Consider the following 12598-nt stretch of genomic DNA (forward strand, 5'->3'; position numbering starts at 1 on the left):
TTCCCGTGGTTTTCCGGTGATTACGTATTAGGAAACGTATGCTTCTGTTTTGCAAGTTTTATGGCCGTAATGAAACCCCAACGAAGCAACTGATATGAGTCAAACCTTTCCTGGACTGTTGATATGAGAAACGGAAACAATTCAAATTAAAATGTTGCTTTAAAATGTCCCCCAGCTGCATTTACTAATCACGTTTTTATTTTTACTTTTGTATTAACACATGTGGTTTAATTTTACGCATATTTAGACTTCAGTTTGAGCACAAATATATCTTTATGTGTTGTTTTTGTATGACTCATCGTCTTAAAAATGCCCATGAACTACTTATAGCTGCTGAATACCAGTGAGGCTTAATTTCATACAAAAGCATTTAGACATATATATGGTATTATTTTCCTTATTTCTTGTATCGACACCGAGATTGAAAAGCTTTCTGCATGTTTTTGATACATTTTACGAGCTCAAACTGTCACGTTTGGTAAATTACTGTATCAGCTACGGCTCTTGTCTTCTTGACTTTAAACTGTGGTGTCCAAATAAAAGTCTCTACCAAATATATTATTATTATTATGTATTAATGAATCTGCTGAGGGTGGTGGAGTTGAGTCATCATCTCAGGAGCATGACTGTGATGGATGTCCCGTGTCCCCCACGTGAGGGATGAGAGCCGCGTTGCGTTAGTCAGCAGTTCTCAACGTGGATGGAGATGAAATAGTCAACCTGCCCTTTTAAATGAGGCGATTATGCCGATGATCTGCGTGATCACTTGGATTACAGATAGTGATTAAACCCAAGGTGGACCCAGAGGGGAGTGCGCCGCCTCATCCCCAAAACACAGACGCCTACAAAAAGGCTCCCGCTGGCCGCCACTCTCACCCCGAGACCCTCTGTTGTGTGACTGTGAACAGGGATAACCTCCACAGTAGACCAATTGGGCTGAGTGGTCTGTGCACCAGCTGCAAAAAACAACAACAACATCCAGCTATTTCACTCCGGCATCAGCAAAATAAATAAATGGGTAACTCAACAGGAAGCACCGTGGACGACCTGCAGGCGGTGGAGATGCACCTGTGGTACAAGAAGTTCATGACCGAGTGCCCCTCGGGTCAGCTCACCCTGCACGAGTTCAAGCAGTTCTTCGGGCTGCGCGGGTTGGACCCGGAGGCCAACGCCTACATAGAGCAGATGTTCCGCACGTTTGACATGAACAAGGTAAGACGCTGCGATTCATTTTTTTAGGAGCAGAGAGATACACCTTTTTAAAAGCATGGCAAGGTGTGATGGTTCTTAAAGGATTTTCTCTTTGAGCCTTGTTTTGTAATTATTTCACCTTAAAAGAGAGAAAGTCCATCATGACACACACAATAAGGCACTGTATGAATGTAAATACCCTTTTGACCGAGAAGAAGAAGAAAAATGTCAATGTTTACTTCTCATTAGTTTTCTTTACATTCTTATTAATTAATATTGTACATCAGATCAATCTATACCTCTGAAAGCTGTATGCCTTTCTTTAGCTGTTTCTTTACAATGTTTATCATGTTTAAAAGGGAAAAGGGGGGGGGGGCTAAAGAGACGGGTTAAGTTGCATTTTACTAGAAACCTAAAATACAAATATGAACCTGCAAAAAAATTACAAGTCCACTTTAAATGATTCCTTTATGATTATAATGTTTGCAAATTAATCGACCGACTAATCTATTAATCAACCAATCGTTTGAGCTCCAAAACACTCAAGATCTGTTCGTTTGGGACTCTAAAGTTAAGTCAAGAGCAGGAAAAGAATCCTAAAACTTGAACATGCTGCCCAAACTTTAAAAAAACAAAAGACATGAGCATCAGTTATGTTCATCACGTGACCTCCCAGCAACAAGAGCTTCAGACCAGATTAATGAAGTGTCTCTGAACATGGCGACAGGGTCATTGTAAGACCTGTCTGTTTCAGAAGCTATATTTAGTCGGCTCACAAAGGGCAGCGGCAATCTCTCTGCGTGATGTAAACTGAGAGATTATCTGTGAGACAACTGCTTTGATGCCAAGATGGTTGTTCAGACAGCCCCAGAGATAATCCTCCATCTGGGTACACACATATAATATAAATATATATATATATATATATATATATATATATATATATATATATATATATATATATATATATATAGTTTTGGAGGGGTCTCTTTCATAACATGCATGCCAGTTTGTTGACGTGTCACGTGCGCACTCGTTTCTGCAGGACGGCTACATAGACTTCATGGAGTACGTGGCGGCCCTCAGCCTGGTGATGCGCGGAAAGATGGAGCACAAGCTGCGCTGGTATTTCAAACTTTACGACGTGGACGGCAACGGCTGCATCGACCGACACGAGCTCCTCAACATCATAAAGGTGCGTTGGTGCGCGTGCACGACACATGGATTTCACAGCAGGTTTCCCCTGCAGGCTCAAAACAGGCAAATTGATTTTTTATTTGTTTTGTGTGTTACTCTTGTTCTCGCAGGCCATCCGCGCAATCAATGGGAATGAAAGTCAGGAAACATCCGCTGAGGATTTCACGAACCGCGTGTTTGACAAGATTGATATAAACGGAGACGGTGAGTGTGTTCTGGCACTAAGCAGATCGATTGAGGAGGAAATCAATCAGGGGAGGGGGGGTATATATATATATATATATATATATATATATATATATATACACATACATATATATGTATGTATGTATGTATATATATATATATATATATATATATATATATATATATATATACATATATATGTGTATATATATATATATATATATATATACATACATATATATATATATATTTATAGATAACTATATATATATATAGTTATCTATAAATATATATATATATAATAAATAAATATATATTAAAACAAATTTAAATATATATATATAATAAATAAATAATAATAAATAATATAATATATAAATACAAATATATATATATAAATATGTAATGTCTTTAAATGCAATCTTTCCCCTCCGACAGGCGAGCTTTCGTTGGATGAGTTTGTGGCCGGCGCGCGCAGTGATGAAGATTTTATGGAGGTGATGATAAAAAGTCTGGACCTCACTCACATTGTGACGATGATCGACAACCGGAGGCACAGCGTTTAGGGTCTGCCCAGTCGCACTACCTCATCCCCATTCATGGTTTGACCCCGAGGGCCTCTGGTGAAGAGGTTCGTTTATATAGACTGAGATTTCTATTAAGATCGAATAATATTATTCCAGTGTGCTGCAGACACTGACCTGTCCCATGTCTTATCTCTAAAACAGTGACACACATTGCACTTTAAATGCAGTCAACCTTTGCAAACTGGTCTTGTTTATCGATGCTGAGCTCTTCCCACGCCACCTTGGTGCGAGGGCCGTTCCCTCAACGGTCCACCGCTGATACCCCAGAGGAATAAAAGAGGGAGATAATGGAGCAGAGTGGCAATTATATGCACTCAATGCTTTCCAAATCATTTTTGTTTGTCAGCGTCTGAGCTCTTCTGCATCAAAATCTCTTTTGACCTGTTCTAGCCTCGGAAGTGTGCTTCATATCTTTATGCAAATTTGATGAAGTCAAAAAGCTGTAAAATACAAGGACAGGTAAACGTGTTTTTAGCGCTGTGCAGACTCTCACCAATGTTTACCTTTTAACAAAGGAAAACATTTTTAACCTTTTTATAAGTTTGAAAAATAAAGTTGAAAGAGAAAGCTCATGGTTTTGTGTTTCAGTGAATGAATGTTTTCCTGAACATGTTTGTCTTCTAGACCGGGGCCTTCAATTAAATCTACTGGATATAAAGCATTTATAAGCAGTATAACTTTTTAAATAGTTGTACAGAGCCGTAAGGACATTTGAAAGTGTTGCAATATGTACAGTATTTGCCAACAATAAAATATGTATTTTACATTATTAAAACTGTGTTTTACTTTATTATTATTAATCATGTTTATACACCAGCCTCCACTTGTGGCTGTCCAAAGGAGTTAGTTGACGTACACTATAGACTACACTACTATAACAAATGTTTATATATTCCGTATAAATGCTAACTAGTGAGAGTTAAAGTGGAAATCTGAGGACGGCGTGTTCAATTTTAGTGATAACTTTTGCATGATTCCTTTAAATACACAACAAACGTAGCAGAGGCTTTTAACAACAACAAAAAGTCAAACAAATATAAAGTGAAATTGCCAATATGGCATTTATTTGATACAAATATCTAACGTGGACAGTCATAAGAGACAAGAAAAAAGAAGCTCTTTCAGCAACATAATTGGATTAAAAACAAATCCCGACAATAGTCTGAGCTCTTCATTTTGCTCATGTATAAATCCCTCGTTTGTGTTGCTGCTCACCGTGTGTCGTCTCTCCTTTATTCTCAGCAGTTTCACAGGAAGTCATAAAGGTAATTGACAATCTCAAAATTCACCGTCCTGGAAGATAAAACACACAAAATACATTCTCTTTGAAGACAAACGTGTAAAAAGGTTAATTTGCTTGAATAATTCTGCTTTTGTGTATTAACGTGTGCACACACACACACACACACACACACACACACACACACACACACACACACACACACACACACACACACACACACACACACACACACACACACACACACACACACACACACACACACACACACACACACACACACACACACACACACACACACACACACACACACACACACACACACACACACACACACACACACACACACACACACACCTGGAGATGGCACAGATGAAGTCCATGGAAACGGCACATTTGTACTTTGGGGCATCGAGCTGGTCGTCATGACTGACCTGAGTCAACAGCTGTAAGGTCACCAGAGAAGAGATCTAAATGAGAATGGAGGAGAATGTGTTATTTGCACCTAGAGGTGAGGAAGAAATCCATTTAAAATCCTCGGATTATTATTGTGTTATTGTGTGTGTGTGTGTGTGTGTGTGTGTGTGTGTGTGTGTGGGGGGGGGGGGGGGGGGGGGGGGGGGGGGGGGAGGGGGGGGGGGGGGGGTGAAATTAAATAATTTTCTATATTGAGCAGGAGCCACTTCCTAAACGCATGAGACTTCTGGAGTCTCAATCATGGAGAAAGATTACAAGCACACTAAATGAAGGGCACAATTAAACCACTGCAGAGCTCAGTTTAACGAGAAGCAAGGAAAGAGACGGAGGTTAATTCAACTATTATGGTTCTTTTAGTGTTCTGCTGACAGACATCCTTACTCCTCTATTTCACGAGTCTAGTCAGACTGTCCTCGTCGTGAGCAATTTAAACCGTCATAAACACACAAATGTACAAATTGTTTGCGGTCTTGAATCCCGGCTTTTCCAAGAAGTTGTTTGCGAAAGTTAAATGCAACTGAACAAAGTGAGACTGATGAAAAGCCAGAGGATCACCAAAGTTACCACAGTCCATCCCAAGGGGCTCGTGAAAGTTTGTACCGGATCTAATGACAATCTATCCAACAGTTTCACCCAAAAAAAAAAAAACATGAAGGCAAGGTCAGTAGGATTAATCATGTCATAGCCAATCCTTCCAAAATTGGCTGACATATTTTCGTCTGGAAGTGGAGGACCAACAGATTATCCCTAAAGAGCGATGGCACAAATGTGAGAAAAAAAACCAATATACGGATGGCAGAGTTAACTGTATCTGTGCAGCGTTATCTGAATGTTTAGTGAAATAAGGTCAAACATTATGCAAAGTGACTAAATGTGAGTGAAGCAGCCGAACGGCCAGCTGACCTGGGAGAAGATGCTGGCGGTGGGGGCGACTCTGCTGTCCACCACGCTGTAGAAAATGGCGAGCAGGCGGTCCAGAGGGAACGGCTTTGGCCCCAGGAGATGGTTACTTGTCTAGGAAACACGTCGACAGAATATATTGATATTTCATCAACAGGTTGAATCTGAAACTGTGAAACCAGTGTTACGTTAAGATGATCACCTTCTCATTTTTCTTCAAGAAGTTTGTTTTTCTTATTTTACCGTGGTGCTGTCGGGAGGAAACAAGAGGGACGTCACACTCGTTCATTTCGCACAAATAAAAACTATTTTATTTGTATGAAATCACAAAATACAAATTTGCCTGAAAGGTCTTCACAATCTGTACAACATACAATATTCTCTTTACTTGGATTCAGATAGGAAACAAAACTACAGAAGCGTGGAGTAACATCCTAGATCAGATAAAATTCCCGTACTTTTAGAAAGAAGCGCTTATCGGTGCGGGCCGGGTTGTAGGACGCCAGGTAGGCGGCAATCAACAGGAACTTGGAGTAATAAGGCAGTTCAACATGAGTGTGAGCAGATAAACCTGGAGGGAAATAAATGCAATGAGACGGCTGGACTACGTATCTGGAAAACAAAAAAATACTCAGATGCTTTTAACTGCTCTGCAAGTGCAACAGTGCTCAGTGTGTGTTGGTACCTCTCAAGGCCCCACTCTCCTTCTCCTCCATTTGCTGCATCTTCTCCCACTGAAGACTGAACGGGGGGAAAAAAAAGAAAGAAGACGCAACGATGAAAGAGGAACCTCAGCATCAGCAATCACGCCGAAGTAGGTTTGTTCGCCTGAAGGCAAACGGGCAGAATTACTGAGACGAGTCGCGACGTCACCGGTGACGCGGCCCCGTGTGAAAGGACACAGACCTGGACACTTCTCGCAGGTAAACAGTCTGCATGGCTTTCTTCAAATGAGGCTCCATGTTTCTCCACAGCTTGTGTGTGTCGGTCTCTTTCACTGAAGACACACAAAAACAAGTAAAAGCCACATTCATAGCGTGCGGCTAGTGCAGCTTTAGCTTAGAAAGAGAAGCGATGTAATAGGGAAGGCGAGGAAGAACAATGAATCGAATAGTGTTGAGGCGAAAAGGTGTAGAGAAGATCCAGATATTTTTGTCCTATACGCACCTCCGAAAACATGCAACTACGAACAACGGATGCAACAATTTTCAAAGCTTGGATTGAAGGTTTCGGACTAAGCTTTGAATGTGCGCCGTCATATTTCATGACATCATCAGCCTAAGAAAAGAATAATTGTTGTTGTTGTTGTTACATGAATGTAATTGTTGGTGCTGCGAATAAGTGTGTGTGTCAAGCAGGAGAGCAACTTTGACGACAGACAACATTTTGTTTTTGACAAAGACGAAGACTGAGCATCAACGAATATGGATTGAAGCAGAATATTTCACGTTGTGAATTGTGGAAATAATTACTTCTATCTAATTTTCAATAAATTTAGACTTTTGTACTCTGATGCTCTGGAGTTATTGAAAATGTTCGGATCACACGAGTTGGAAACAATCCTACGCAGCCACCACTGGAATCTAATTCTAAAAATAGTTAATCTGCAACTGTGCAGAAATACCGGCTTTAAATGAATGGGCATCCAAAAAGAGCTGTGCAGCTTTTGAATATTGATTTAGAATTTAGAAAGTCAACATTTATGAATGAAGCTTCAAACTATTCGGCGCAGCCCTTAAACAGTGAACCCCCCCCCCCCCATCAACGTGATAGAAAGATCCTTTGAAATTAACACAAACAAAAGGGTCAAATAAGGTATCGTTAAATATTGATTGGCTGTCAGATGAATGAATAAAACCTCTTTACCTTTGCCTTCCACTACCGGCTCGCAGAACTTTGAAAAGTTGAGAGCGGCCTAGTTGAAAAGAGAAAAAAATATATAAAGAAATCAATGACACGAGACTGAAAGAAAATCAAAACAATTAAACATCTTCTCTGACTTATGAGTTTATGAGTGTGAGTGTGAGTGTGAGTGTGAGTGTGAGTGTGAGTGTGTGTCTTACCAGGTGGCGCAGCTCTCTGAGGTCCCGACAGACAGAATAAAAGACTCCCAGCAGGATGTTGATGTAGGACGAGTAAAACTCAGCAGAATATGAAGGATGTCGGTCGTGGGACAAAATGTGCTGCAGCTCACCTTCAAAAGACGTGAGCGGACAGAGACACACACACACACACACACACACACACACACACACACACACACACACACACACAAACCGCCGTCACTTTACTCACACAAAAGCAGAGATATTATAAAAAAGAAATACATCTTCTCACATATCTAATATCAAGTACATCCCCCCCCCCCTCCCCCTAAAGTGCTGCATTTATACAGTGGTGTTTTTATAATGCAATATTCCTCCACAGTCGCTGCCTTAAGTGTGAGAACAAACTCGCAGGTACAAATCTCACATCTCACGCTGCATCCGCCAAGTGTGTTTGTCATCATTATGCAGTGTGGTGGGAGTGTATTCATGGCACTGGATGATGTAGTGTTTATGTGTGTGTGTGTGTGTGTGTGTGTGTGTGCGTGTGTGTGTGTACGATTATACCTTTACTGTAGTCTGGGAAATGGAGCAGAAGGGGCTCGAAACAGCCGGTGTTTGGTCTGAACTTGTCCCAGACGATTTCACTGAGCAGGATGACGGTGACGTTGTCCTCAACCTGAAAAGGACACACAAGTACATAAACATAAGCACATAAACATAAAATAGCGGTTTTGTACAACGAGTGGATTCGGTGAGAGTCGGTCTCCATGACTACAGACATTGCTCCCAATCCAAAAAGGTTTAGACTCAAGCCAGAGGTGTTGATACTTTTCTCTCAAATCAAAAGGTATGAACAAACTCCAAAGTACAGACAATAACTGAAAAGGTAGTCTGGTGCATATACACCTACACATGTGGTCTGGCCACAGGATTTCGCCCCTTTGAGGAACATAACGTTCATGTATCGATCCACATTGTTTCTCAATATATAAAATCAGTTACAGTTACAGTCGGCCATGTCGACTCGTTTTAGTGCAAATTCTTCATGTTACCTTCAAAATAAAAATAAATGACCCTGTTATTGTCATGTTATTCTATTTGCACAAAGGTCATAATAATAATAACAATGATATTAATGATAATAAAAATAATGGAATTGCACATTAGAGACACAACAAGGCTTCGTCATCCTACACATACGTGTAAATCCTCATTATCACTTCAGATTCCTGGGTGGCAGCACTGAAGCGATGCGACATTTGCTCCCAACACTCACCAGGGAACAACTTCCTTTAACAGGAATAACAACCGAAATAACCGCAGAAGTCTTTGTCCTCTTGGTAATTAAAACGCTGCGAGTGGTCGCCGTCCTTCCTTCCGCACGGCATCACGGAGGAGCACCAGACACTCGGCTCACGGTCATCCGTTACAAAAGAAGCTCCTCGGGTTCCTCTTCGCCGTCCACAACGCGCAACGACAACAACGCGGCCGACTTCATGGGCGACACACAGGAGCGCCCGATGCACTTTTCTCACCAGTTCCTGAAGACGCAGGAGAGCGGGAAGGAGGTTGGCATCGGCGTCTCTCAGAAGCTCGGCTTTTTCCATCACCTGAAAAACATACGCGCACATCTGAGCTTATTTTGCAACATTCTATTCAATAAACTTGAGTTTTATTGCAGCACATTACTGTTTTACATGATGCAAGCTCTCTTTCACACATAATGAAAACAATGAAGACAAAAGATTAGAATAAACCTCCTGTGTTGGTTGAAAATCACACTAATTCTCTCAAGGCTAACGCATCTATCCGCACATGTTGCCACTACTAATCATATTATAATGCAAACGTTTAAGTGACACGTCCAGAGAATACATTATTCGATGTGCCACAGATGAGTTTTTTGTGTGTGGTAAGCAAGGAGGGATTTTTTTTCCCAGTAAAGTGCACGGCACTCACAATGTATCGCGTCTGCTCGGCAGGAGACTGGGAGCACTGGTTTCTGTAGACGCGTACAAAGTCAGACAGGGAGGGACTGCGGGGGAGCAGCGAGGCGGCGTCGGCGCCGAAGAAGGACAGCAGGACTTGTTCAAACAGCAACGCAACCGAAACACATTCGACACAGCTGACTGGGGCGTGAGGCAGCTGCAGAGAGGAAGAGGGAGGAGGAGGAGACAGTCAGTTTCATATCTGTGGAGTTAAATACACTCATTCACATCGTGTTGGTTCTCTCCTTTGATTTGGTTGTGCAACCTGTCATTGCTGTAATTTGGTGTTTCATGACAGCAGCAATTCGTAATCTGTCGAATAACTAATTCATTGGCAACCATTTTGATATTCTATTAATCATTTCAGCTATTTCCCCACACACACACACACACACACACACACACACACACACACACACACACACACACACACACACACACACACACACACACACACACACACACACACACACACACACACACACACACACACACACACACACACACACACACACACACACACCTTGATTTTGTTGCTGATTCCAGCTTCTCAAATGAAAATATTTCATGCTTTTTTTGGGTCATATTTAAGAAACAAGGTTTTGGACCGCTGATTGGTGAAAAGAAGCTGTTTGAAGACCTCCCTTTGGCATCTGGGAGGATGTGAGGAGCCATTATTTTTTAAATGTTCAAGACTTTGAAGAAAATAATCTGCAGATTAGTTGATAATAAAAGTTAGTTGCGGCCTTAGTTGGTTACCTTATTGGCCACATTGTGAAAACTGTCCTAGATTCCATCACAAAGCATTAAACAATACTTTAAAAATGATGATTCATGACAATTGATGAGGACAAGCAGCCTGTTTGAGAAGATATAAAGAGGTGAGAAATTCAGAAATCTACCTGCAGTTGGCAAGAAAGACTCGCTGTACTCATTTTTGGTGGCTGTAAAAGTTCAGTGCAAAGGGGGAAAGGTGTCTAAATCAAACACCTCCACATTATGTCAATAAAATGTCCAATTTCCAATTTCTCTTCGCAGTCGGAAGGAGGCTTTGCATGATTGTAGTTGCAGCATCTGTTTTAAGGTTTTACACCGTTTAAAGAAGCCAGTGAGTCAAAGTCTGTCATGTGAAGCAGACACCGACACACACACACCTGAGAAAACGGTGCAAAACAACATTTTGAAAAACAAACCTGGACCCCCGAAACACGTACATTCAGCCTCCGACTTCCCCCGAACTTAAATGTCTCTCTCACCTCGAGTTCCTTCAGCAAAACATGCAACACGTGGCTCTTCCCAGAAGACCGATGACCATAGATGAAAATTGAGGGATAGCTGTACTGGTGTGGCTGAAATAACGAGATCCAACACATTTATACTCAATATGACATCACAGTTCATTCTCATACAAAAGAACATCAAACGTTTATCTAAATATCTATTTGTCAACAAAGACCCTATTATAATAAATATACAGGTGTGTCTGACTGAAAGTACATGAGTTATTGTTCTGTACTGTTGATTGACAAGACTGATCATAAAGAAACAGAATGTAGGCAAGCTGAAATACATGTCTGAAATATTGTTTTGCTGTTCTTCATTGTGTATTCAATGTGTGCGTTTGTCATCTTTTGTCAATATGTTCGAGTACCACAACCTCTGTAAATTTCCTTTAATAACATACGACTCACATGTCTAGCCTGAAACCTTGGATCTTTTTAAGTTTGTTATTTTTTATATCAATGCAATCTTTATTATCGCTCCCCTGTTTTGCTGTACTTCAAATTGTATTTCTCTGATATTTTTTAAAAAAAACACCTTGATGAAAAGAACTTTGAGCTGCAGTGTATAAAAAGGTGCTTTATTATAATTATAATTGTTAAACTGACAACTGCTGGTGACCAAATGTAGTCAACAAAACTGCTTGTCAAATCCAAAGCGTGCCGCACAGGAAAGTACAATCAAAGTATGCTGTGTTCGTACTTTCTGGAAAACCTAAATAAAAAGTACTTCATTATATTTGTGTAAACTAACATCCGCCTAACGTCACATACCTGCCCCATGAGCGACAGCAGCGTGCCCGCCTGGACCTCTCTGCAGGGCAGCTGATCTGAGACCCGCTGCAGGCTCTCCTCTTCGTGTCCTGGATGTTGTAACAGCGAAGACATCCCGATCTCCGTCCAGCCAGCCACAGCACCGCGGATGTCGTTGCGCTGTCAACGCACAACGGTATTCAGTATAAAACGCCAAAAACCACGAGTATCGTCAGAAGCTACTCGCTGTAAACACGACAGGATACTGTGGGAATACATATACATAATATTTAAATGTGGATCAAACCTAAAAACGCGGTTAAAAGCCAAGTTGAAAAGCTGGAAAACGCGAATAAACGGCCGAGGACACTCACGGGAGTTTCGCGCGCGCCTTCAGATTACGTCAGATGACGGCCGTCGTTTACCGGCCAATCACAAGTTACACAAAGGATCATGGGTAATGGAGTTTGTGGCTCTAAAAACGCTAGTTGTGAATTAAAGGGACAGAAGATACTTGTATATACTTAAAAAAAGAATACATATACATATATATATATATATATATATATATATATATATATAGAGCAACATTATATTTATTTAACTTATTAAAGTATTATATTGTCTTTTAATTGCTGAGAGAGATCGAAAGAATAGCCCGAAGAGATGCTAAAATCTAAAACATTATAAATAAGCGTAAGAACATAAGAATAACTTGCTTTTTACTATTTGTCGGCAGAAAAAAGGAACA

At 40.8% G+C, this 12598-nt stretch overlaps 2 protein-coding genes across 3 annotated transcripts; one reads left to right on the top strand and one right to left on the bottom strand.

Annotated features, from left to right (window-relative positions):
• Positions 1 to 1014: 1014 nt before the first annotated feature.
• Positions 1015 to 3140, top strand: guca1a (guanylate cyclase activator 1A). The gene is made up of 4 exons (XM_034526341.1): positions 1015 to 1212; positions 2237 to 2386; positions 2499 to 2592; positions 3013 to 3140. Exons 1-4 carry the CDS (start codon positions 1015 to 1017, stop codon positions 3138 to 3140), a joined length of 570 nt encoding a protein of 189 aa, XP_034382232.1.
• Positions 3141 to 4198: 1058 nt separating this feature from the next.
• Positions 4199 to 12260, bottom strand: orc5 (origin recognition complex, subunit 5). 2 transcript variants are annotated; one of them, XM_034526773.1, is made up of 15 exons: positions 12222 to 12260; positions 11869 to 12027; positions 11071 to 11163; positions 9786 to 9971; positions 9362 to 9436; positions 8391 to 8502; positions 7842 to 7972; positions 7645 to 7693; positions 6685 to 6775; positions 6464 to 6519; positions 6237 to 6349; positions 5981 to 6028; positions 5782 to 5892; positions 4759 to 4871; positions 4199 to 4454 (listed from the first exon to the last, which is right to left on the bottom strand). In XM_034526773.1, exons 2-15 carry the CDS (start codon positions 11980 to 11982, stop codon positions 4409 to 4411), a joined length of 1338 nt encoding a protein of 445 aa, XP_034382664.1. In that variant the 5' UTR covers positions 11983 to 12027; positions 12222 to 12260; the 3' UTR covers positions 4199 to 4408. The 2 variants fall into 2 exon arrangements, with proteins under 2 accessions (XP_034382664.1, XP_034382663.1); XM_034526772.1 differs by having other exon boundaries at positions 12155 to 12245.
• Positions 12261 to 12598: the final 338 nt, after the last annotated feature.

Source organism: Cyclopterus lumpus, chromosome 23, assembly GCF_009769545.1.
Source record: "Cyclopterus lumpus isolate fCycLum1 chromosome 23, fCycLum1.pri, whole genome shotgun sequence".
Taxonomy (NCBI): Eukaryota; Metazoa; Chordata; class Actinopteri; order Perciformes; family Cyclopteridae; genus Cyclopterus; species Cyclopterus lumpus.

Coding starts and splice junctions, on each gene's coding strand:
- orc5 (XM_034526773.1), bottom strand. CDS start 11,982: ATGTCTTCGCTGTTACAACATCCAGGACACGAAGAGGAGAGCCTGCAG. Junction 11,164..11,868: donor TGCTGTCGCTCATGGGGCAG/GTATGTGACGTT, acceptor TCGTTATTTCAG/CCACACCAGTACAGCTATCC. Junction 4,455..4,758: donor TTCATCTGTGCCATCTCCAG/GTGTGTGTGTGT, acceptor TTTATCTTCCAG/GACGGTGAATTTTGAGATTG.
- guca1a (XM_034526341.1), top strand. CDS start 1,015: ATGGGTAACTCAACAGGAAGCACCGTGGACGACCTGCAGGCGGTGGAG. Junction 2,387..2,498: donor AGCTCCTCAACATCATAAAG/GTGCGTTGGTGC, acceptor TTGTTCTCGCAG/GCCATCCGCGCAATCAATGG. Junction 2,593..3,012: donor GATTGATATAAACGGAGACG/GTGAGTGTGTTC, acceptor CCCCTCCGACAG/GCGAGCTTTCGTTGGATGAG.